At 43.7% G+C, this 26,101-nt stretch overlaps 1 protein-coding gene across 1 annotated transcript; it reads left to right on the top strand.

Moving 5' to 3' along the window:
- The first annotated feature begins 7,506 nt into the window (after positions 1-7,506).
- COMMD9 (COMM domain containing 9) lies at positions 7,507-12,918 on the top strand. Its single transcript, XM_057410944.1, has 6 exons — positions 7,507-7,629; positions 7,731-7,856; positions 8,341-8,480; positions 9,368-9,402; positions 10,819-10,922; positions 11,763-12,918. Exons 1-6 carry the CDS (start codon positions 7,579-7,581, stop codon positions 11,901-11,903), a joined length of 597 nt encoding a protein of 198 aa, XP_057266927.1. The 5' UTR covers positions 7,507-7,578; the 3' UTR covers positions 11,904-12,918.
- The last annotated feature ends 13,183 nt before the right edge of the window (positions 12,919-26,101 follow it).

The raw sequence follows: 26,101 nt of genomic DNA, 5'->3' as shown, positions 1-26,101 counted from the left end.
TGGGTTTTTCTACTACAGATTTTCTTTCCTAGTTGAACCAAATCTGACTCAGTGGTGATACTGAAAGAGTTATGCTTCCTGTTTGCTTCTGCTTACGAAAAAAAAAAATCTAGTGTAATCTGTTGAAAGTGCAGCATATTTTTCAGTACTGAGTTGAAACACTGAAACTTTCTCCAAACACTGTTTAACATTTACTTATCAGAGAATCACAGAATGGTTTGGGTTGGAAGGGACCAGTTTCAACCCCCTGCCACCTTCCACTAAACCAGGTTGCTCAAAGTCCCGTCCAACCCAGCCTTGAACACTGCCAGGGATGGGGCAACCACAGCTTCTCTGAGCAACCTGTGCCAGTGCCTCACCACACTCACAGGGGGAAAAACTTGTTCCTAATATCTCATCTCAATCTCCCCTCTGTCAAGTTACAGCCATTCCCCCTTGTCCTGTCAATACAGGCCCTTGTCAAAAGCGCCTCTCCAGCTTTCTCATCATTCCCTTTAGGCACTGGAAGCTGCTCTAAGTTCTCCTTGGAGACTTCTTTTCTCCAGGCTGAACAAGCCTAGCTCTCTCAGGCTGTCTCCATAGTGGGGGTGATATGAGAATTCATCATTTCATTTCAAGACATGCTGATTCAGATTTGTTGCTGACATGAAGCCGCCTTACCACCAAAATCAGTGTTTGTGTTGATTTAAACATTATTTTTACTGGTGGAAGCAATTTTCCTTGAAAGTAGCACTTTGGCTCAATGATATTTGTGTCACTGCATAATGAAGTTGTATGTAACATCACTGTAGATTGACAAGCCCCAGGTAGTGACTCTTCTGACAATATAATCTGTTGCAGTGAGGATACACAGCCTGTGGAAAAGCAACCAAGTACTCCACTGACAGGGCAACATCAGGAGCTGTAAGACAATGAGTGACTTCTTAAGGCTGACGACAGACCTGAGGTCACTGGCTTTACCTTTCAACTAAGGTAATTTTTTAAACATGTCAGAAGTATTTATTTTTAATCAAGAAATACTGGGGAGCCTAGTTTAAACAACAGCTATCAAAACAAAACAAAGCAAAATGAAACAAATTCTACGTTTGGCCACATAATTTTTTTAAGGCTATGACACTCCTCAGTAGCCCTTCAATTCAGTCTCTGGTACTGCGAGGAACCATGCATCAGATGATACTGAATCTGTGACATTGTACAATGGTATCATTGTGGCTACAAAGAATGAAATCAGATTGTTTGCCGGATGTACCAGTCAGTAGGAAACAAAACAACAAGCCTACCAATGCTTAGGTGTTCTTCTCAGCATGGCAAAAGATTCAGAGAAAACATCAAACTATGTATCTAGGGTGCAGGATTAAATACAGCATGTCCTGAGAGGGTGGGGTTTTTGCAAGATCTGTTCTGCAGTTTACTGAGAGGAAAAGACCATAAATCAACATAGCCATAAAATGTGAAAGGACACATGCAAAATGTTTGTGTTTTGTGTTCAGCTCCAACCAGCACCTCTCTCATGCTTATTACTCCATGCTCCTTGCCATTACAGACTCAGGGTTCCACAGCTATGAAAATAAACCTTTGCTTTCGCCTTGGTGTAGCTAGTTGCTCCCAGTCTTTTCCATTTCTTAATCAGGAGGAAACTTACGTTGACTCCCGTAGAACAGCAATATCAAAGGCTGTCAAAGGCTAAAGTGAAATGAAATATTTAAGTTTTGGCCAAATCTGGCTTTGGGCTTTCTTTGTGAAGGCATGGTTCTCCTGAGCCTCATTGGTTCAGGAAGAAGAAACTGTGGCTATCATATCAAACACAAAACTGAAAAGCATAGGCAGCGGAGGGAGGGATACACATCCTGGGGAGGTTATAGGGATATGGCCTAGGAGTGCAGGGCCTTGGCTAGGGATATAGAAAGTAACAAGAAGGGTTTCTTCAGATACACATGACAGCAAAGTAAGATGCAAGAAACACTACCTCCCCAGTGAGATAAAAGGAGACCTGGCTACCCAGGACATGGAGAAGGCTGAGGTACTCAATGACTTTTTTGCTCCTGTCTTCACTGGAAAGTGCTCCAGCCACACCACCCAAGACACAGAAGGCAAAGGCAGGGACTGGGAGAACGAAGAACCATCCACTGTTGGAGAAGATCTAGTTAGAGATCAGCCAAGGAACATGAAGTTGCACAAGTCCATAGGATCTGACGAGACGCATCCATGGGTCCTGAGGGAACTGTCAGATGAAGTTGCTAAGACACTTGCCTGGCAAGATCATGGAGCAGGCCCTCCTGGAAACTATGCTAAGGCACGTAGAAAGGTGACTGGTGACAGCCAATATGGTTTCACTAAGAGCAAATTCTCCCTGACGAATTTGGTGGCCTTTTATGATGGGGCCACAGCATTGGTGGATAAGGGAAGAGTGACTGGCATCATATATCTGGACTTGTGCAAAGCATTTAACACTGTCACTTCTCTCTAAATTGGAGAGGCATGGATTTGATGGATGGACCACCTGGTGGATAAGGAGTTGGCTGGATGGTTGCACTCAGAGAGTTGTGGTCAACAGCTTGATGTCTGGGTGGAGACCAGTGATGAGTGGTATTACTCACGGGTTGGTATTAAGGCCAGTATTATTTAACATCTAACACTGGGACTGACCACACCCTCAGCAAGTTTGCCAACAACACTAAGTTGTGTGGTACAGTCAACATGCTGGAGGGAAAGGATGGGATCCAGAGGGACCTGGACAGGCTGGAGATACGGGACTGTGCAAACCTCATGGAGTTCAACAAGGCCAAGTGCAAGGTCCTGCACCTGGGTCAGAACAATCCCAAGCACAACTACAGGCTAGGTGGAGAATGGATTGAAAACAGTCCTGAGGAGAAAAACTTGGAGGTCCAACCCAAACCATTCTGTGATTCTATAATTCTATGAATAGAAATGGAAGCATAAAATTAAACATCTCTTACAGCAAACAATGCTCTCTTAGTTTGTGACAGATATAAAGTGAAGAAACTGTATTATTCCCCCTTTAGAAAATGACTGTATGTCTGTGAGGGTGATAGGCATCTCAGGCCCACTTGGTTAGTACTGACACAGTTGTAACAGTCCTCATCAGAGCCCTTATTCTCTCTTGTGTGCGCAAACACATGCGCGGGCACAGAGGCTGTAAACACAACTGGGCGGCCATGACATGTTCAAGACACTGAATGAAACTTCTTACCTCTGAATAATTTCAGATAGAAATTTCCATGACAGAGCAGATGAATAGTCCACAGCATTTGCTGCCTCACACAGTCCAGTCACTAATATCAGATATTCCACAAAACTCTGCAGATGACAGTAAAATACAGGCTAACAACAGGAAGCTTCTTTGAGAGGCTGGCTCAAATCCTGAAATTAGAGATGCACAAACAAACACAGCTGCACTGGTACGATTTCTAAAAGGCCAGAGGCAAAGCTTCTAATACACCTTTACACAGATATGAAACACTCCTCTGGGGATTTACTACTTGCACTCAAGGAAGTGAACAGTGGTAACAGCAGATAAATAATGAAAAAACAATTATGTTTTAAAGACCCCAATAATTTTAACAGTCCATGGTGGTGTTAATAATACAGGGAAGGAAACTGAAAAACATTTATCTTGACATTTACCCTTTTGTGCCCTGGTAAGTAAAGCACAGTAATTCAATTGTGATGAGGTAAAGCTTTAGCGGAAGAAAGAGGGATATAATTTATATTCAAGTTTCTTAGTTTTTACTATCCTGTTCTTCTGTTTTGAAGCATTACTAGAGGCTTCTCTGAGTGTGTGTGGTATACCTCACCCTTTCTGAGTTTTAAGCCACCCAAAACAATCAGAGAAATAAACTGATTTTTGTTTGCGTTCTGTTGCAATTACATGTGTGGTCAACACATTCTCCAACTAAATCAAAGCTTTATGATTTCACTACTATTTCTTATCACTTAAACCTGGACTTCTTTGAACTAGCCAGTTGGAACTACATAATCTTTAAGGCTTCTTCCAACCTAAACCATTCTATGATAATGTTCTCCGATACTAACACAGAATGAAAAGACAATCCTAGCTAGTAAAGCAGAAATAAGCCTTTAATACTTATCATTTCAAACCAATAAAAGGCAGCAACTGCAACAAAAGGGGCCTGAATGACACCAGCACTGCACTGATAATGGAGTAAGAATTCTTCTGCTTACCGAGCTGCAATTTAAACCAATGGTGACTGATCTTTCACCTATTCTCATACAAAATTCTTTCCTGTGAGGGTGGTGAGACACTGGCACAGGTTGCCCAGAAAAGCTGTGGCTGCCCCATCCCTGATAGTGTTCAAGGCCAGGCTGGATGAGGCTTGGAGCAACCTGGTCTAGTGGAAGGTGTCCCTGCCTGTGGTAGGAGGTTGGAACTAGATGAGCTTTAAGGTCCCTTCCAACCCAAACCATTCTGTGATTCTATGTTCTGAAGCTAAGGCATCAGTCTGCACTGCAGTGGGTGCTGCATAAGCAGGCTTTCCTCTTGCTGACTCTCCTGTGGGGTCCCTAAGTGCTGACAGACAGACAGGTGACTGTGCGCTGTGCCTTGAAACTCTGCAGGGCTTACCTGCATAGGTCACCACATAGTCTACATCCAATTCGACCAACATATACTTGATGTCACATCTCTACTGCATTAATTTAGGAGCTAAGTCCTGTGTCTTCTAATTTAAAAATGGATAAGCAACTTTACTAGGAATCTGCTTTTCCTTAAGAGCATTAGGATGCTTCTGACATTGTATCAGCTTCTCACCTTGTGACATGAATGTATGAAATAAAGGAAAAGTGTACAAGAAAAGATCCCTGTTGTTTTGTGTTTTTTTCTGGGGGGGAGGGCTGGTGGTGTTTGTTTTGTTGTGTTTTTTTTTTTTAAATCATAAAATAATAGAATGGTTTGTATTGGAAGGGACCTTTAAGATCATTCAATTCTAAATTCCCTGCCATGGTAGGGTCCCCCACTCTAATGTCCCCTCTCTCTACCCTCCTTCTAATTCTGATCTATAAGCAAGACTAGATCAAATCATTATTTCTATTTCTCTTTTTGAAAATAGAAAAAAAAAAATCTGCTTTGGGATTAAATATTTTCCCTCACAATGCAGAGAAATTTTAAAATTAGATTATTCTTGCTGCCCTGCATGCTTTTAGAATTCTTCATAGTAGCTATTTCAAATAAATACAACACACTGTAAAATTGCTTGTACTGAGCACTTACAGTTCTTACATAGTGGAAGCCAGATTTATTTCCAGTCTTTCATGCTGTGGTGTATTTAATCACAGTGCAATGGAAATACATAAGAATGTCATGGCTATTTTTTGAGCTCTCTAAAAACAAGTTCCTTCTTTATCTGCATTATAACATCAGTTTTAATTTAGATATTGTTTCTTGGCCCTATGGCTATGACTTTCCATTCTTTTTATAATTCCACAAAATTAATGCTTTCCATTGTGAAAGACATCCTTCCATTTGAGAGCTATCAATAGAAAAAAGACTGTAGAAATATGCCATGGTAGTAGGATTCCACCACTATTAAGGGAAGAATTATACCATTAATATTCTTAGCAGGAATCTCTGCTCTGTTGGTAACAATGAAGATCTCATTTCTAAAGTAAAGTTTTTTCCTTGTATGTCTATATTTAAAACACCTACTTTACTTTTTGTCATAATTTTCAAAAATATAAGAGAGAAGCTTCCTTGTTTGTTTGTCTTTTTCTTTCTTTGTTTTCAGAATTACCAGCCATTTCCCCCCACTGTTTTCACAGCAAACATCATCACAGATGAGCTCTTTGGGGATACTGCAGCAGATCACCTTCCACAGGGATTTCTGGTACTGGACCTGCAACACCACCTTCCAAGTTTCATGTGCATTTTCCTTACCTTACCTAGTAAGAAAGAAAAAGAGAAGAAAAAATTTCCAACTTCTAACTGGTAATCTTTTATAAGTAAGTCTCAAGGTAGATAAACAGTTCAGGTGCTATGGGCCATTTACTATTATTATTATTACTACTATTATATTTATTTTCCATTCTGTATATGAACTGCGAAAACCTTGGCTGTACCCGTAACACAAATAATGAGAACTAATGTATAATTTTATACTTGGAGTATTTTGCTGGTATTGCCTTCACCAGCAGCCTTAAAAATAATCACTACTATCTGGAAATAAACCTCAGCAACATCGTGTTTTTTTCCTTCAGTCCAGCTGTTATAGATGGAAAATACAGACAAGATGTGCTCCTCACAAGCTCTTCAGGACAGCTGGATATGGGATGTTTTGAGTTACCGCCCCACATGCCTCCTGGCTTGCAGGGCTGTCAGCAGGGGTGAGACCCTTGTGTCTTTGTAGAGACCAGAAGCAGCTGAAACAGCTATCATTTAGAAACAGACCTCTGTGTCTTTGTGAGGTGTCTCTGTACTTTTGAGATTCTGTTAACAGCAGCTACATTAGCACAAAGGCACTAGTAAATTTTTCCATCAATCACTCAGGTTCCTGTGCTTTGGAACCAGCAAAATACTTTTCTTTTGATGCAGCTGGCTCAAAATGTTTGCTCATCTCAAGCCAGCTCAGTCTTCCTACTTGAGGAGGCTATTATGGTTTCTGTAAGTTCATCAGTATTTTTAAGAGTAGTAAGTCCTTACAAACCTACATCTCTTCTTCAAGTCACAGAATCAACTAGGTTGGAAAGACCTGCAAGATCATCAAGTCCAACCATTACCCCAGGACTGCCAAGACCACCATTAAACCATGTCACTACGGGCCTCATCTACAAGGTTTCTGAACACTTCCAGGGATGGTGATTCCACTGCTTCCCTGGGCAGCCTGTTCCAACGCCTGATCACCCTTTTGGGGAAGAAATTGTTTGTAATACCCAATGTAAACCTCCCCTGGTGCAGCTTGAGGCCATTACCTCTTGTCCTATCACCTGTTACTTGGGAGAAGAGACCAATTCCCACCTCACTCCATCATCCTTTCATGTAGTCGTAGAGAGAGACAAGGTCCCCCCGAGCCTTGCCTTGCCTTTTCTCTTCTCTCTTCTCTTCTCTCCAAGATGAACACCCCGTTCCTTCAGCTGTTCTTCATCAGACTTGTGCTCCGGACCCTTCACCAGCTTTGTTGCCCTTCTCTAAGCCCGCTCCAGCACCTCAATGTCCCTGTTGTAGTGAGGGGCCCAGAACTGAACACATGACTCGAGGTGCAGCCTCACTAGTTCCCAGTACAGGGGGATGATCACGGCCCTGGCCCTGCTGGCCACGCTACAGCTGATACAGGCCAGGATGCTGTTGGCTGCCTGGGCACAAGCTGGATCATGTTCAGCCGGTGGCCAATGGCACCCCAGGCAGTCACAGCCTTTCCCGGGCTCTGAGGCGCGCCGGCCTTTGCGCCTGCAGGAACGCGAGGTGCCCCCCGAGGGCAGGACTACAAAGCCCAGCCCGCCCGGCCGCACCGCCCTCCGCTCCGTGCCCGCGCGCCTCAGCTGACAGCACCGAGATGGCGGCGGCGCGTCACGGGGAGGTCGGCGCTCGCCTCAGCTGAGAGCGCCAAGATGGCGGCGTTGCGGGACGGGGAGTTCGCCGCCCTGCAGAGCCTGCTGAAGGTGAGCGGTTCTCCGAGCTGCTGGGGGACGTGGCACCCTGCCCGGCGGCTGCCGCCTCTCCCGGGCCGTGGCCGAGCATACCCTGCTTTGCTCCCCACCAGGCACCCTCGAAGGACGCCGTGCGGCTGCTGTGCCAGGAGTGTTTCTCCAGCTCACCCGCCGGCCTCGGCCCGCTGTCGCAGCGCGCCTGCCCCGGCCTCACCGCCGACCTCGAGGCAGCGGAGCAGGTAGGACCGGACGGGACAGCGTCAGGCCCCGTGCGAAGGAGCAGGAGAACAGGAGCTCCTCGCCTGGCCACACTGCGCGGGAGGGAGGGGAGGAGCGGCCTCCAGCAGCGGCAGCACTGGGGCTGGCACAGGCCCTGTGGACGATGCGCGGCCCCATGGGACTCCCAGGGACCGCGGCAGCTGCGGGAACGAAACGTGCTCGGTAAAAGCTATCCTCTCCGGGAGGCACTGCCTGGAGGGGCCGTACAGGGTGGCAAAAGGGAAGAGGCATGCACGCCGGAGGGCAGCTTGAATCTCAGCTCCGTACCTGTTGAGGCTGTCAGGCACCACTTGAAATGTCCAAGACCCTGAGGGGGCGGAGGGGGGTGTGTGTGTCAGTCTCGCTGCAGAAGCTCTGTCTTTCTTGGCTACTTAAGGCTTGTCCTGTGCTGCATGTAATGCTTTTAAAACCAGCAGATCCCTTCCTCCTCTTTCTTTCCTACAGCTGGTATCTGCTTTGCATAACCTCACCAGACACGTCGTGTACCGTGGCTTGACAAAGGCAGAAGACGTCCTCGCGCTCTTTCCCGAAAACTTCCATCAAAATCTAAAAAACCTTCTGACTAAGATAATCTTGGAGAACATGTGAGTGCTACCTACCTGCCATTGCTCTTGGCTGGAAAGTCAAAGCCATAGTATCTCTTTTGATATGTAGATAGCTGGAAGCATACAAAGTCTTGTTTCTGTTCATAGAATCACATAATGGTTTGGGTTGGAAGGAACCTTACAGATCATCTAATTCCAGACCCCTGCCACGGGCAGGGACACCTTCCATTAGACCAGGTTGCTCAAAGCCTCACCCCCCTGTTAATTTCATGTGTGATTGATTAATTAATTCTGTGTGTACCTTGGACATAATCACACAGGCTGGGATGAGCAGAGTGGAATGAAATCCATCATCTGAGTAGAACAGCAAGCAAAACACAGCTGTGGTGGGCACACAGGGTTTTTCCAAGACTTTTGGAATGGGTATGGAACTCAATCACATAAGGCAACCCCCCTTTTATCCTAACACTCACCTGTGTGGCAGAAAAATTATAAAACTTTGAGGGCTAGATTTCAGCACTACAGAATCTGCTTGGGTAGTATCTAGATGCCCAGCCACTTACCACCTTGGCTTATATGTAGAGGCATATGATAGAGCATAGGTGAAGTGGTGGCAATTCTGCATGTTTGTACATCTCACTGCCTGGTAGCTCATCACTTTGATAAAACCTGGGAGAAAGGTACATGGGGTAAGTGAGCTATAAAAAACTAATGGCTTGTCATCAGTTTGCCTACCATCACCAGTGACAGCCTTTCCTTGGCACTCTGGCATAAGCAGTTTCTCTCCCCTGCTTACTGCTGGAGCCCTGGTGACCTTTCTGTCAGGGATAAGCCACTCTGAATGCTTTCCCTACCTTTTTTCTTTTTATCTCCTCCCTCCTGCTGCCTCAAGCACTGCTGATGCTTTTTTCTTCACTTTTTCACAGCTCTGCTTGGAGGAATGAAGCACAAGCGAGTCAGAGTAAGTAGTAATTCATACCTCGATACAATTAATGTTTCTTGAGGTCATTGTTTATAATAGTGCATTGCAGTGTGTTTTCTTAATGTAGCACATGGATACACCCATTTGCCTTAGATGAAGCTGTATGACTGCAGAATCACAGAGCTTAGCAGAGGCCGAAAAGCTTGCATTTAGATCTGTGCAAAATTGTTACCAGTCTTCATGCAATTCCATTTAATGCTCAGTTTGTTCCTGCCTTGCAGAGTGCAATGTATAGCAAGTAATTATTTGCAAGAGTTTGAAAGTGAAGCACTCTGACCTCCCCATTCAAGTCATAAAGTGATGTCCATATTCAATAATACGGAGATGTATATGTTGGGGAATAACTTATCTTTGCACATCTACACAACTCTGTGCATTCTTCTCTTCCATGCATCAGGAAGTACACTGCATACATTCATAACTGCTTTTTCTCACCTTTCTAAACTGTGATGTAATTAAGGAATGCAAACTCTTAATGTCACAGGCAATGAGTTACATCCCAGTTAGGTGTTTCATGCAGCTACAACACTTTTTCTCTCCAAGAGGTATTCTTTACAACCGTAGCACTTGGAGGCTTACAAATGAGAACCAGTGCATAACAGACTACTCTGAGGTCTGCATCGATCTTCCTAACCCTTTTTTTTTCCTTCCAGAGGAGATAATGCCCAACAGCTAAACAGTATGGCAAGACCTGGAAATACACTGTCCCTCTAAGTTTTCATGCCCTGGAAGTAGGTAGAGGGAATAAACTTGTGTAATGCTAATACAGTAAATAAAGCAGTTGCTTACATTAAACAATGTTCTAGTGTTACCAAGACATGTAATGCTTTTTCCTGTATCCTTGATGCTATCATGCATTAGAGGAAATGAGAGCAAGCGTAACACACCAGTGTAACACACAAGCTAGCTCTTCATAACCCAGAGGCAAGGCTTTTGGAGCACCACCCAGGAGCTTTGCGCAGACACTTATGTCTTTGTATTCATTAGAAGAATATTTAACCTTGTTGCAGTGAGATTGTCTTCTAGGGAATGGATTATTTTAGTATTATATTCATGAAATATCTGACATATATTACCTAGGGACCAAGGCAGAGTTTTAAAGAACAGATACATGAATGGCTACTGCTCTCCTCCCAGCTATACTTGTCTTGCACTGTACCGTCTTTGCATGTGGTGGTTGGAGAACCCTGTTTGTCCTGCCAGTGTCATGAGGAGGCTTTCAGAGACTGGCTTATTGCCGAGTAAAATTGATATGAAACCAGGTAGGAGCACTAAAGTTGTACACTTCCCAGGGCCAGAAGTGGAGAAGCGTGTATGTCCTGGTAGTCAGGGGTTCCAGGGTTTGGTGTCACCATGTGCTGCTGGGCCTAACAGACCCATTTTTTAATCCCTCAGTCTCCCTGCCTCGGCTGGTCGACATGGACTGGAGGGTGGACATCAAGACATCTTCAGACAGCATCAGCAGAATGGCAGTTCCTACTTGCCTGCTTCAGTTAAAGGTAATGTCAGTGGCTGTAAAGGGTACAGGATCAAAACAGCCAAGTCCAACTCCAGACTTACCAGTGATAGTTCAAAGCAGTGCAGACAGGCGTCTGGTGTTTGCCTGTTGCTTAGTGGGCAGTTAACCAGAGGTGATCTTTGACATACCACAGACCCTGGGAATGATGTCTCTGGTGAAAGCCTTCCTCTTCTTGCAAGGGAGAGTTTTCTTTGCAGGAGGATGCGAGGAGACAGTGTATTTGTTCCTGCTCACCGTTGATCTCTGCAGAAAAAATGAAGATAAATTATAAAGTCATTTCCCTTTAATTCTGAGCCACTCATCGCCATGTTTAGCTGACTGCATTAGCTGGGAAATTACTTTTGATTACTAATAACTGCCTTCACTGGCCATATTTATCGTTTAGGGATTATAGCTGAACTTGCTGCTTATTATATTCTACAGAGTTTTGGATCTCCCCAACCAGTAAAAAGTGGGATGAGTGGGTTTCAGAAGAGGAGGGGGAAAAACCCCTTAGTTTCTGTGTGTGGGATGGGTGAAGTATCCTATGCAGTATCTGCTAAGATGTTTGTGATAGGGATGTGGCTTCCTGCTACAAGTCTCTTAGAAATTTCCCTGTAGCCATGGCAGTCTATGCTTACTTAAACACAGTCAGTGGTAGCATGCTTCATTAGTAAGGCACACATCTTAGAAAATGTGCTGTGGTCCTTCAGAATGGAGCTGGATGCCAAATTTAAGCCATTTTTCTTAATCTAGCTAATAAACACTGATTTTCGTAATGGTGCCAAAGAAACACATGAATACATTTTTCATCAGCTAATGCCTGCATTCCTATTTTCAGATGCAGGAAGATACTGCCTTATGTGGAAATAGTCCTGTTGTTTCTGCACTGACTGTGGAACTGAGCAAAGAAACCCTAGACACTATGTTAGAAGGTCTGGGAAGGATCCGGGACCAACTTTCTGCTGTTGCAAACAAATAAATACTCAAGGACATGGATTCCAGCAGTGAGGAAGGGAAGTATTCTCCACCTATACCTCTCACAAGTGGCAGCCTAGCATAACATGTTTCCTGTTGTAGCAAAACAAAATCAAAGAGATTTCTTGATTAAGATAGCTGTTGAAAAGCTAACACTTAAACATTCCTTTGGTCTGATGCCAGAAAGTGTTTTCCTAAGATGTTGTTGAACAAAAGCTGGTCTCTATTTTAGACTAGGATTTGAGGTCTCAGAGCTTGGCTTAATCACAAGGATCATAACTGGAAACAGCAAATAGCTGCAGCCAGTGAAGCAAGTGCTATCTTTCTGCCCTGAAATTAGGATCTAAAAGGCTTAAGCTGTTTGATGTGTTGCCTTCCAGCACTAGCAGAAAGGAAGGGTGCTTCTCTGTGGAATGTGCATGTACTAAGGTGCATGCTGGATATAGCAGTTTCTCCCTCTCAATGAAACACTGCCGTGCTGCAGTTTGTTCTTACATGCTAATGCTTTGAAATAGGGCAATTACGCTACAACACATTCCCTCCCAATCAGCTTCATAGCACCATTTGCAAAATGACTAGCCTGAATATCTTTAGCAGCAAGTAGTTTCCTCTTTCTGTTTGAAAAGAAAAAAAGAGAGTTCAGATAATTTGTGTTTGGGTTTCTTATGCTCTGGGGTTTGCCTTCACTGCACGAAAGACTAGGACAGTAAAAAATTGATGGCCATTTTCTGTACACTGGAGGAAATCCTTCTGTGGCAATATGTGCCTATACTTCCCCAAAGTGTTCTGCTGTTTGTTTATTTAATTCTTCCTTTAATTAAAAAATGAACTGATAATTGATTTAGTGAATCATTTTGAGGCTAGAAGAGATGTTGTCCTGGGTTACCTCAGCCTCTTTGTGATGGTGCTAGTTTGTAGGCTGTTTAATGGATCTTTACTCTTGTTGCTGGAGAGAGATCTTTTGTTTCCTGTTGAAATGAATTCACCTTTTAAACTGTCTTCTCTTCATTATAATAACAGTTTCAGGACACCCTTTTTAACATGGGCACCAGCTCTGTGCGATATCACAGGTGATGACCCTGACCTAAAAACATCTTCATTGAAAGTGTGGAGCAGTAAGTGCAGAAGATTAACAAAATTCAGATGTTTCTTTCTGATAAGCTTCTGTAATGCTCCAGACTAGAAGACAGTTCTTCAGTTTGAGGAATTTTGTGGCTTTGCAGCCTAGCCTTAAAAAAATCCCCGAGTAGTTTATATTGTACTGTTTATTTTAGAAGGTAAGACTCACTGAGGAGGTAAATGATGCATAATGAAATAGTCAGTGTTAGAGGAGCTAGGGAGTGAATACACAGAGGAAATCCTCAAGATAAACACTGACGCTACAGCCAGAATGTTGTAGGGCCCAATGAAATGAAAAACTGATAGTTGCATAGAGTTCCCTCACAAACCTGTTATACAGCTATAGAATTAAAAGAAAAGACTTAAAACTGAAAAGGCTTTTCCAGTGTTAGAGTGGTGCTAGCTGCAGGCATTTCTGAGTTGTTTGTGAAGACTTAATAGAAGGGGCTGTCCACTGGATCAGAGTCAGGACAAAGATCTGATGACTTCAAGGGCTATAGCTCAAGTAATTCTGCAAGAAAATACTGGTATTTTCTAGCCCAAGCTTTAGGAGGCTGACAGAACTTGCCGTCAAATCTTTGCCTCAAGTGATATGTATTTCCTTGTTGGCTGTTATCACCTTTGCCAGAAGAGCTGAGACTGCTCAATAAAAAAAGGTGTATAAAACAAGACAGGCTGAGTAAGACTGTCATTACCTGACCAGCAAGAGTATGTCACATTAAAGTCCTGTTTACAGAAACAGCTGCACAGGGAGAGAGTAATGTGCCTGCTATCGCAGGCAGTTGTATGTGATCTCTTTCATAAGATGATTGCTCTCAAAATCAGTTTACTTTTTCTCCTCCTTCCATGTACTGCTGCTATTTGGTGGGTTAGCCTATATGTGTTTAGAATTACTTGTTCCTGAGCCAGTACTCTCTTCAGCTTACTTCTACCTTTCAATTTTTGCCAGCTGAGATGAAACCATGACACCCTCCTACTTAGAAGCAGTAAAATCCCCCTCTGCTTTTGATGGCTGAACCTAGTAAGCTCTATATTCTGTGCCTTTCAGCGTCGTAGGGACCATTCTTCACTCTAGTTTGCATCTTCCTTGAGTGGGGTCACCACAGTTGTTCATTTTGGGAGAATAGTTCAAGGACATTAATAAAGAATAGAGCTGGCATAGTATGTGAATCACCTGAATGAACTCCTCCTCCCAAGAAACCACAAGCCTTGGTTGGGAAGTGGAGCTCAAAAACTCCATTTTCATTCCAGTATTTGAGGAATACAAAAAACACCTCCTACATGCACACTGTTTATCAAGTGATAACTCAGTTACACTAAGCAAAGCATACATTTGTTTGTAAAACACAAGATGCAAGTTAAATTTGAACTGTAATTTCAATTCGGACATTGTGTTGGATTTGACTATGTCAAAGCATTGAAAAAGCATTAAAAACTTTAAAGCCTACTTTGTATTATTCTGAATTAAATTTTGCTTTCTCTTACTGCAAGAAATGTGTACTTCAGGGCGTTCAGGCTAAAAGTTGTATAGATGGGACTGGGAGGAAGAACAACTCAGGAAGAAAATGCCTTTAGGATTCCAAGCTTCTCCTTCAATTAATAATCTTTAAACATAAGTTTTAAAGAGTATAACAGCAAAACATATTTCAAACAGTAGAAGACTATAAGAATCATCCTGGTTTGGTACAAGTATAATAGTTACTCTATCTAGGTTTAAGTTTTGGGTTTGTGAAATTTACATATTCAAGTTCTACCAAAACTATTACCTATACAAAGTTTTTGCTTTGTTTATAATGGATATGTTGTTATTTCACTTCACATACCATGACTAGTTTAAAATCCTATTTAAAATTGTTTTGACCTAAGTAAAAAATGTTAGTTGCAGTTTTTTTGGCATCCAATTGTCCAATAGGGTTTATACTTAACAGTGTATATGGGACCCCCTTCCCAGATCAGGACTGAAAAATGTTTGGTTTTTTTTTGTAACAAATCTCCTAAGTGAACAACATCGCTCTCCCAAAATCACAAAAGCTCAGCTTAATCTCAGTTTTTGCTGCTAGGAACAACGTGTAACTTCCTTAGATGCTTTATAACTGTAGTTATTCTGAATCACACTAACCCCTACAAAAGTAACTAGTTTAATGAATTCATCAATCTTTCTCACATACCCCTGAAAAAAACTTCATCTCACTAAGATGTAGAGAGGTAAAGTAGGTGCATAAGGTTGCAATTTAACCAGTGATAGCACTGGGGGTTGAGGAATCCTACCTCCCCAGACCCTTTTCTAACTACTTGACCGCTTAGAAACTTCATTCCACAACACGGTAATTACACTGTTACATGTTTTTCCTCCCATCTACATGGACATTGTGCAGGTAGCTGCTGATCTGTGCTGTATTTTTCACAGAATCACAGACTGGTTTGGGTTGGGAGAGACCTTGAAGCTCAACGATTTCCAACCCCCTGCTGGGGGGTCCCTGCAGGGACACCTTCTACTAGACCAGGTTGCTCCAAGCCCCATCCAACCTGGCCTTGAACACTGCCAGGGATGGGGTAGCCACAGCTTCTCTGGGCACCCTGTGCCAGGGCCTCACCATCCTCACAGGGAAGAACTTCTGCCTGTTATGTTTTCATAATATTTTTTCCCCTCATATTGTTGATATAAGAAGTTAATAATACTTGGGACATTTGGGCTTTGCCTATTACTGCTACCTCCAATGTGTAACTTGATTAATGCAATGTAATTTAGCCTCCAGTTGGCTAACCACTTTACAATAACACTGCCAGGAATATCACTGCAGTAGCACAGCCCTGCTGAATCCATAGGTATCCTTAGAAGCCTCATGGTAGGCATCAGTTTTTGAAGTGACATACAACTATTGGTGAAAACTAAGGTATACTGCAACTAATCAGTAGCTACAACATGTCCCTGTTCTCACAGGGTATACATGGCGGTTGCTAACAGTCGTTAGCATTTAAGGTACATTAAGAACCTGACTATTCCTGCATCTGCTCAACACTACACACCTCTTTTCTGGGGTTATTAATGCATACGAGTCTTGCCACCAACGTTGCTACTGCTGAAGTATGGATGAAGTATATAACAAAAATACCAACAGCCTGTGATATAAACTCACTGTCTTTGTTTTATCAAGTTTCATAGGAAAAGAGGAACCACAGTAGGGTCAGAGCTAGCATTGCAAGCGTGGCATGCTTCCTAAGACTCTCCTACAACCCTGGTCTTTCACAAAGAGAAGTGTGAGAATGAAAGGAATACACTAAACTTTCCTGTAAGCGTAAATACCTTTTCCCCAGGAGATGGCGAGCTTGATCTCTCATTGCTATTCCCTCTGCAGTTCCTGGTCAGGAAGCAGTAGCCTGGGGTGTCCTCAGAAGCTGGGAGCAACCGAATGCCTACAATAGCCTACAGAGACCAGTTCACTTTAGCAGCAAAACAGAACTGGTTAGCAAAAGGTCTGTCATCTGCTAACACATTTGTGGGGTGAAGCAGCTGAGCACAGTTTAGGGGAAGCTGGCAGAGAAGGTAGTGGCAGTCAGTTCTCTGCAGTGTGCCAGTCATTTTAATCACAAAGAAGTAGACAACCTGCCTTCTCTTTTTTTTTTTGCCAGGGAATTGTAAATTCCTCCAGGGACAGCTTTGGCACCTGCAAGGGAAAGAATGGCATTGTATATAGAGGATACCGACAGCTTGGAATGTTTGGACCAGTTTCCAAACTGGCCCATCGCAGACAACTGAAGGTTTGCATTGTTTTGGCTTTAAATAGTGGTGAGCAGGGCACCGTAAGAATCGTCTCTGGGGGAGGAAGGAAGAAGGGGGAGGGAGAGCGCCTTCACTCCCAAGCATGTTGCAAACAAATTTTATTGAACAAGCTGGTCTAGTGGAAGGTGTCCTTACCCATGGCAGGGGGGTTGGAACTGAACAATCTTCAAGGTTCCTTCCAAACCAAACCACTCTGTGATTCTATGATTCTAAGCACAACACATCCTGTATATTTGATCTCTATTCTCCACATATACATATATATATGGATTCTTGCTGCTGTTAATAAAAGGCCTGGGATGAAAGCATCTCCTCTCCTCACTGCCCCTCTGCACCCTCCAAGCAGGCATTCTCTTGCCAGTCTAAAAGAGGAAATGCTAATGCATCCCAGCAACACTTGCACAGCACAGAGTGCTGTCAAACATGCAAAGTAAACACACCAAACAGAGACCATTAAATAGCATCCCACTTGCATCCTTACTCTCTTGGAGTTACTGCTGTTGTAAAAGGCTGGTTTGGAACAAGAGTAGGTATTCCTCCCCCCCTCCCCTCCAAAGAAGACAGTTTTTCATGTTGACAGCATTCTTTTATGCTGAGGAGGTAGTGAAGGTTGACTGCCAAGTAGCAGCAGAAATATAACAGCCTCCATTAGAGCTGTTAGCTTGAGTCAGCCAGGGCTTTTGTTTGTGATTTAGAAGGTTATAACTCAGCCATGCAAATAAGATGGAGGAGGAACTTTACACTGAAAATCTGGACCTTGCAGTGTGATTTCTAGTTTCTTTAAAAAAAAACAAACCAAAAAACCCCAAACCCAGCAAACACAATAAAATCCCACCACAACCTAAGTTTGCTTTGACACTGCGGAGTGCTATAAGGAAGAGATAAGAAACCTAAATGAGAAGACTGCAGCATACCAGTGCCTGGCCTTTGCACTGACAGGGAACTGGGCTAATGGGAAATGCTGACATCTTTACAGCTAGCTGTATCAGTGACTGCAGGTGCAGGGGTGTTCTAACTGTCTGTATCAGTAAGCCTTGAGGCAAATGTCATCATCACTTCCCAACAAAGTGCTACACAAGCCAGCACGGCTCCCTGGGTTGTGTCTCTGCTCCATATCATGGCAGGGCTCAGCCTGCAGAAAGTTCACTGTACATCTGTGACCAGAACCAGTAAATTACGCACTGTCCCAGATTATTTGGTTCCTTAGTGCTTTATGGCATTTAAGCATTGCTGCCTCATGCCCAAGCCTGTTTCTGTATTTATCTCATTTATATGCCCACATTGAGACATGACCCTTACTTTTGAATATTATTTTTCTTAATCCACTAACAACAGTCAATATTATTCCAGGATGTACCAAATCAGAACAGCAGAGCATCATGGATAATCTAGAAAGTTTGAACTGGCTGTCTACACACAGTTGATATGCTCTTGTAAAGACATGTCTGGTGACAAATAAAGAATCAGAAGATAATGAAATCAAAGAAACACAAAAGCATAACTGGAGTGCACTGCATAACTGTAAGCTTTGAGAAGTGGATTTAGAGACAACTTTTCTTTTACTTCCCTCAAAAGGGCAGCATGAAAGTGTATGTGGCCATCTGTGTCTCAGGATATTTTCCTTTTCCTGGGCACAGATGGTAAACTTCAAACATCACTGTTAGTCTCATCTATCACATCAACCCTGTGAGAAATCTTATTTACAATTTCTATGCATTGCTTTCCAGTGACCTCATTTCTCCCTTTGGTACTATCTTAGAAGATCTGGCTAATATTAAAGGCACTAGAAGAGACACGTTCAAAGCTCCCCTTGTGGGTGTGGTAACACAGTTTTCAATAAAGCAACGACCCTTGGAAATGAAATGAAATCTGGACCTTGTCCTCAGGCAAGAAACAAATTAAAAACCTTTCCTATGCTTAAAAAAAAAAAAACAAAACCAACAAAACAACCAAAAACCAAACACAAAAAAACAAAACCCCAAAATAAAAACTGCTAAGCAAGAAATCTAACCAAGGTGTACCCGTCATTCCCTCTTCTGCCCTAGTCTGCACATCACCTCTCTAGACTGCTTGCTCTCCAAGGCAAAGGCCTTGTCTTCACCACTGGGGACTGACACTGACACTCTCATCCATATCAACAAGGATCCTGCACCTTCATTCAGTTATTTCAGGATCAGATTTCAGGCTTCAGATACTTCTGATATTCTTCTGATAACCGTCCCTCTGGGCCCATCCAATATGCAGTATCAAAAGGGATCCCAGGGCAACGTTGCACAAGAAAAATCATTTTTGTGGCATTTTTGATTAAAATTTCTTCTTCCCCTACATTTCCCTTTTCTTAAATCATTCGGTATCATCCTGGCAGTGTTCAAGGCCAGGTTGGACATGGCTTGGAGCAACCTGGTCTGGAGGAAGGTGTCCCTGCCTGTGGCAGGGGGTTGGAACTCACGAGCTTTAAGGTGTCTTCCAACCCAAACCATTGTATGATTCTATGATCCTCCACTCCAGAGCAGACTGCACTCTGGCAGTGAAAGAACACCATCCTATTTCAGGAATTCAATGATAAATGAAAAGTACCAAAAAAAAAAAGTAAATACACAGACTTTCTTAATGCTTCTGTTGAAGCAGTGAAGAGAGTCATGAAGTCTGTGAGTCACTGAAAATGAAGTCAACTTTCAGGTAGTGAAATTCAATCCATTGGTAATTCTCTAGAAAGGGACACACAGCCAGGACTTTTGAGCATCTCACTTTACCTCTGTCTTCTGCCCAGCAGGTAGAAAGCTACATTACATCTATTTAGGAGGAGATAGAATAATTAACCTGATCCTCTTGGTGTTAAGCCTCTTGAAGTGTGTAGGCAAAGGAACTTACAAATGTACTGAGCATACTGCCAAGAAAAAGAGGTCAGTGCTAGAGTATTGTGTTCCCTAAGACAGCGCAGGCTGAAATGATTCTCTGCTGTCTACAAAGAAAACAGTCTTTTGTGGAATTTATCACTCTCTCCCATTTCTCAGGAATACAGTACCACAGAGCTTTAAGAATACAACATACTCTTGAACTAAAACCTGAATCACTATTACAATGCTCTTCAAAGGAATCGTCCTGCTGGGGTTTATAGCTGAGAGCAAGTCTTCACCTCTCCCTGACCCACTTTGAGTGTGTCCTTCTGCCTCATTCATATGAAAGGCTTTGGAAAGAAATTGTGAATGGAAGCTCCAGTGAAAAATCAGCTCATCTCTTTCTTTTGGAAGAACTTCCTTTGCTTTGTCTCAATATAAGACTTTCCATGTAAACCAGCAACTTACTGAGATGATTCCCCTTGGTATGCTCCCTTCCCTTCTCCACCTGCTGGAGGCAGCCTTATCCTTCCTTTCATATAGCTGTGGGTTAAATTTGCTCAGCACAGAAAAGAAATGTCATGTATTTTCATTCCCCACCGTCTGTGTGGTGCACATACCCCTGCAGAGTGAGGAAGAGATTGTGGCACTTCCAAATGAGTCAAGCCCAGATGGTTCTGATCGATTCACTGACATGAATTTCATTTTCACAGCTAGCTCCCTATTACCCATGGTTTGTTTTGTTTGTTGTTTTGTTTTTGTTTTTGGTTGTTTTTTTTTTTTTCAGGATTGCCAGATATACAGGCATTTGCTGTAGGATTTGCTACAGAATAAATATGTCCTGGAGGGAAGTACAGCCTTGGCAGGTCTCTAGGAAGGTCTTCAGACATCTCAGGGGTGGAGTGATGTATCACTCAAATAAACCTGAGATGAAACAGATGCAGAGAACAGGGAAAGGGCCTAATAAGGCATCCTAGAGTGAAATATAAATACAGTTTTTGGGGGTTGCTTGTATTTCTTTTTTTTTGTGAAGTTTGGACATCCCACACCTGACAGAGAAATGCCTGCAGTAAACCAGCTATGCTCAGGTGTAGTCCTTTATTAGGGTTGGTCCACAAAGAAGTTTATAGAATCACAGAATGGTTTGGGTTGGAAGGGACCTTAAAGCTCATCCAGTTCCAACCCCCTGCCACGGGCAGGGACACCTTCCACTAGACCAGGTTGCTCAAAGCCTCATCCAACCTGGCCTTGAACACTGCCAGGGATGGGGCAGCCACAGCTTCTCTGGGCAACCTGTGCCAGGGCCTCACCACCCTCACAGGGAAAAGCTTCTTCCTCATATCTCATGTAAATCTCCCCTTTGTCAGGTTAAAGCCCTTCCCCCTTGTCCTGTCCCTACAGGCCCTTGTCAAGAGCCCCACTCCAGATTTCCTGTCAGCTCCTTTAGGCACTGGAAGCTGCTCTAAGGTCTCTAAGATTCCATCTGCCTGAAAGGAGCCAACATTTCCCTCTACATGCCATCTTACTCCGAATTGCTCATGTGTACATGCTTGACAGTGAAAGGGTTAACTTAGAGAAAGCCTCCTGATATCCCTCTCCTGAATGCGAGGGAAATCTGAAGTGACCCCTCTGGTCCAGCATGTTCACTCAGACCAGAGATTGCTTCCTCATTAGCAACAATAAATTCAAAGCACATGGGAAAACTGAGCTCCATTCTCTGATCCAGCTTTCAAAGCCCTTTGATTTCAAAATCCCTTGGCAGCTCTTTGACTTTTTTCACCTGTCAGATTCCCTGGCAAGATTGATAGGGTCTGGACAGGAGGACATCAGTACAAATTCTGATGCTGGTTCTCTCCCATGCCAAATTTCCCACATCTGACCAGGTTAATTGCAGCTTCTCTCTCTGCTTTTGATGTAAAGATCCTTTGAGGTTTATTTCTTATCCTTCATCACCCGTTTGTTACACCACTTTGCAAGGGTCGATGGCTGCCCCCGTACCACATCTGCATTCCTTCTCTCATATGCAAACTGCTGCCTGTATAGAATCATAGAATGGTTTGAGTTGGAAGGGACCTTAAAGCTCATCCAGTTCCAACCCCCTGCCATGGGCAGGGACACCTTCTACTAGACCAGGTTTCTTCAAGCCCCATCCAACCTGGCCTTGAACACTGCCAGGGATGGGGCAGCCACAGCTTCGCTGGGAAACTGTGCCAGGGCCTCACCACCCTCACAGGGAAGAATTGTATTAAAAAAAGAATAAATCAGTTGAGTTTGTTGTTGTTGTTGTTTGGGTTGTTGTTTTTTTTTAATCAGATTAGGTTTTTCCTCAGCTGCAGTCTTGGGCCAGATTTCACTACTTATTTTTCTTTGGACTTGAAATAAGTAAATCATCTGTTGTTTTGTCATTCTTTCTCCTCACAGCATCTTATAAAGCTTAACTCAGTGTTTGTAAATCAGCCTGAGATCACCAGAGAGAAAGAACCACTGAAAGGCCAACCAGCAGCACCAGCCAGCATCATAGAACACAGGGCAGCCCAGATACAGTGCAGTGGGAGTTAAAAGAGGGGAGTGATGAGGCACCCACCCAGGGGCCATCCTTCCGCAGTCCCCTTCCCCACCCAGGGAGAAGATACTCAAGCTTACCACAATAGTCTGGTATTAAGAGGGCCAGTTTTGACTTTTGCCTCAGGACTTCCAAACTCTCTGGCACAGCATTTGAAACTGCATTAGTTTGGGAAAGTGGCAAGCAACAACAACAAAAAGTTGTATTTTTTTCTGCAGGCATTGCTTAAAACAGAAAGCAAACTGACGTCCTTGCTGACACACACAGCCCCAGGGACAGCAGCAAAATGCACAGACAGATCCATGCAACTGGCCCTGGTGCTCCATCAAGGCTACAGTCCTGTTTTTATCACCCCAGCACTTTCAGCATAGTAAAAGAACCCCCAAATTTTATATCAGATTATGGAAGATCAATAAACAGCTTTCCACTCATATGCTGGGCCATTTGGTGACTGAAGTAAATACTGAGGTGGTTTGTTCTCGGTTTTCCATCAATCTTTCCCCCAGTCTTCTGTTTAATTTGCTCTGTCTGGCTATTTCAAAGCACATCTTTATTATGTCCTTTTACTCTATTCAAATCACCATCTGTTTGTTTCATTAGCAGTCTCACTTGGGGGGCAGGGTGTATTTAAGAGGGCATTCAACACTCAAAAATTAAATGCCTTGGAACTAACATTAAGCAATTGGAAAATGATAAAGTGCTGCTCTTTGGCAATTTTCAGAAGCTTGTCTGAAAGCTGTCTTGATACTTCCTTCTTCTCTTTTACCTTTAACTGTGAGTCACTGGTTTAATTGCAGACTAACAAGAACTAAACGCTTCATGCATTTGAAAGAGAGGCTGTTAAATGATCAAGCTAATGCTCCATGGGTTTGCTTATTTATCTGAGTGCATGGCCCTCAGCAAAGAAATGTGATGTGACTAGACACAACCCCAGTCCCCCCAGAACCACTGGCCCGTTCTACTCTGCCTTCGAGAGGGTTAAATCTGACAGAAATGGTTCTAGGCTTAGCAGGTCACAGGCCAGCAACACATCTGATTAATGAAAGGGCTGCCACACTGCTTATCTAGACCACCTTAAAATAAACAGACATAAAAAGGGGAGTGTTTGCCACCCAGAGTGCCAGTGCCACATGGAAGACATTTTTCACCTATCTACCAGGGAGTGCAAGGTTGTTGGGACACAATGGCAACTCACCGAATAATTTCTTGCTGAACAAGAGCAGGAGCGTTGAATTCCGCTTGGTGGCTACTTGCCCCCTTGTTCTGTAGCACAGGATGGAAAATAAGCCCAGCTGGAGAAGAAAAAGGAGACTCTTGCACTGTATTATTGTACTGCATTGCATTTGATTTTTGGGTGATGAGGGTACCTTGGCTGCAGTGGGAAAATGGAGATCAGGCAGACAATGAGCATGAAGGGTCACATGCAGTGATTTGTTTCTTCACTGGGCTGTTCACTCAAGCAGTAACCATCCCAGATGTTTTACTGGTTTAGCTCCTGGATTTGAAAGGTGCTTCCTTAAGCTGTCACTCCTAGACTCACCAGACTACAGCTGAGGTCTAATACCTGACTGGAAACAAAACAAGACACTTCAAAACCACAAACACATCGTAACTAATGGGCTGCTAATGTGCTCGGGTCCGGGGTCCTGCTTGTAGAGAAGTATGCTACCACTTGTATCTGCATGGGCTGCTGACTGAAAATATGACTGAAAAATGAGGAAACAATCTCAAGCTATGCCAGGAGAGGTTTAGACTGGATATTAAGAAAAATTTCTTTACCAAAAGGGTTGTCAAGCATTGAAACAGGCTGCCCACAAAGTGGTGGAATCACCATCCTTGGAGGCATTTAAAAGACTTGGAAACGTGACACTTAGGGACGTGGTTTAGTGATGGAGTTGGCAGTTTTAGATTAATGGTCAGTTAATGATTTTAAGGGTCTTTTCCAAACTAAAAGATTCCATTAATCTAAAAACCACCATAATAGGGGGTACAAAGCCCATACAAGACAGCCTTATCCCGAATTGTGATAAAACACATTGGCAGAAGTTGGGCTATCAAAATACCCCAGAAAAGTTCAGAGATGGCCTTTAATTGCGTGAATTACCTTCACTCAGCAGGGCATGGTAAAGCAGTCACGTAAGCTGAGGAGAAAGGAAGGGCAGAAGGAAGTCCACAGACTGAACATGCACAGAAGCACCAGCACCTGCCCTAAAGGGACATGTAAGATAAAGCTGACAGAAGAGATCTAACTATGGGCACAAATAAACTCTTAATAAACTCTCACACTGAACAAAGATAAGGGCAGACCAACCTGCTGGCATTTTCCTACCAGCTGAGAGTGGTGGGGGATAGCCCCCACATAGCCTCAGGGATCTGTCGTAGGCCACTGCTTGGCTGATGATGCGAAGTCAGGCACTCTCGAAAGAGTACACCACAAGCTCATTTCCAGATGACATTGCATTTCACCTTCTTAACCCTCCCTTCCCCTTATGCCACAGTCCCCCCCCCAGCCCCTGCTTTGTCTTTGGACTTGTCACATTCGGTAAAGAACAACTATGCTGCCTCTGTTTAAGGGGATGCTTGGATCTCATGATGTGGCTTAAGGGCTTCAGACAGACTTACTCCAGGGGATGCCATGCAGGACTGGAAGAGGGCTAGAGCCCCAAACCCTCATTTTGAGCATATCTAGCAACCCAAGGTATCCCCTCACATGGACCTAGCCACAGTGACCTGAAAAATAAAACTCAATCACAGAACAGCTTGAGTGGGCTGGAACCTTAAAGCTCATTCAGTTCCAACACCCTGCTGTGGACAGGAACACCTTCCACTAGACCCGATTGCTTCAAACTCTGTCCAGCCTGGCCTTGAACACTGCCAGGGATAGGGCAGCCATAGCTTCTCTGGGCAACCTGTGCCAGTGCCTCGTCACCAGCTCTCTCAGCCTGTCTCCATAGCAGAGCTGCTCCAGCCCTTGGAGCATCTCTGTGGCCTCCACTGGACTCCCTTGAACAGCTCCACGTGTCTCCTGTGTTGGGGGCCCCAGAGCTGAAGCACCCACCCAAAGCCCACCTTGCTGCACACACTAGGTGCTTCTCTACGCTGCAGCTAGGCCATGCTAGAAATAGAGCTCCTTTGCTCACTTTAGCAGATTAATAATAATATATAAAACTGCTATCAGCACAGTGTCAGGCATTTAACATCTTTGCTGGCAGTCTGTACCTGCCTCGGATCTCACAAGGCACTTCATTCATCTGGTGACAGCAGCCTGCGAGAGCACAGGGGTGCCCTCCCTCTGCACCCCTTTCCTCAGAGCAGAGATAAGAGCACAGCTATTTTAAAAGCAGGAGGTGAGATGAAAGTGCCGGCTTCAGATCAGACACCGCTGTCATTCCATAATTAACTTCACCTAGATTTTCAAAGGAAAATAAAAGTCCAAAAATAACGTGAAGCCACGCTCTCCCCCACACATTCCTCATCTCGCCCATGATACCGACACCAAGAAAAGAAAGTGGGGACTGTTTTTTTCCAAATAATAGTACCAAACCACCCTTCAAAGCACCATCTTGAGCTCATTTTTCAAACGCCAGCGTAAAAGGCACACAGGTCTCTCTCTCCTCTCTGTAGTTCCCTGTATTACTTTGCGCTACCTACACACTCAGGGTCAAAATTACTTTTCTCCCTCCCACTTCTTTCCCAATTGCATAAAGCAAAAATACTGGAGCTGGCGATCTGACAGGGTGTTCCTGTAGGAATCTGCACCCCTACCCTCCACCCACTGCAACTGCTGTTTGCATCTTTAAACCAGCATTATTTACGGCAAGCCATTTCCAATACACCCTCGCTCCCTTCTGGGAGACATTCAGACTCCACCTATTTGTTAACCTGTAGAAACCTACAGAAAT

The sequence above is a fragment of the Pezoporus wallicus genome, unplaced genomic scaffold (genome assembly GCF_028554395.1).
Source record: "Pezoporus wallicus isolate ANWC-B61680 ecotype Strahan unplaced genomic scaffold, APGP_CSIRO_Pwel_v1 contig_5958, whole genome shotgun sequence".
Lineage (NCBI taxonomy): Eukaryota > Metazoa > Chordata > Aves > Psittaciformes > Psittacidae > Pezoporus > Pezoporus wallicus.
Note: the sequence above shows the minus strand (reverse complement) of the source record. Positions and strands in the feature narration are given on the sequence as shown.

Excerpts from the sequence above, each read along its gene's own strand:
- COMMD9 (XM_057410944.1), top strand. The coding sequence starts at position 7,579 with ATGGCGGCGTTGCGGGACGGGGAGTTCGCCGCCCTGCAGAGCCTGCTG. Across the intron at positions 7,857-8,340 it reads ACCTCGAGGCAGCGGAGCAG|CTGGTATCTGCTTTGCATAA; the intron begins GTAGGACCGGAC and ends TCTTTCCTACAG. Across the intron at positions 9,403-10,818 it reads TGAAGCACAAGCGAGTCAGA|TCTCCCTGCCTCGGCTGGTC; the intron begins GTAAGTAGTAAT and ends TTAATCCCTCAG.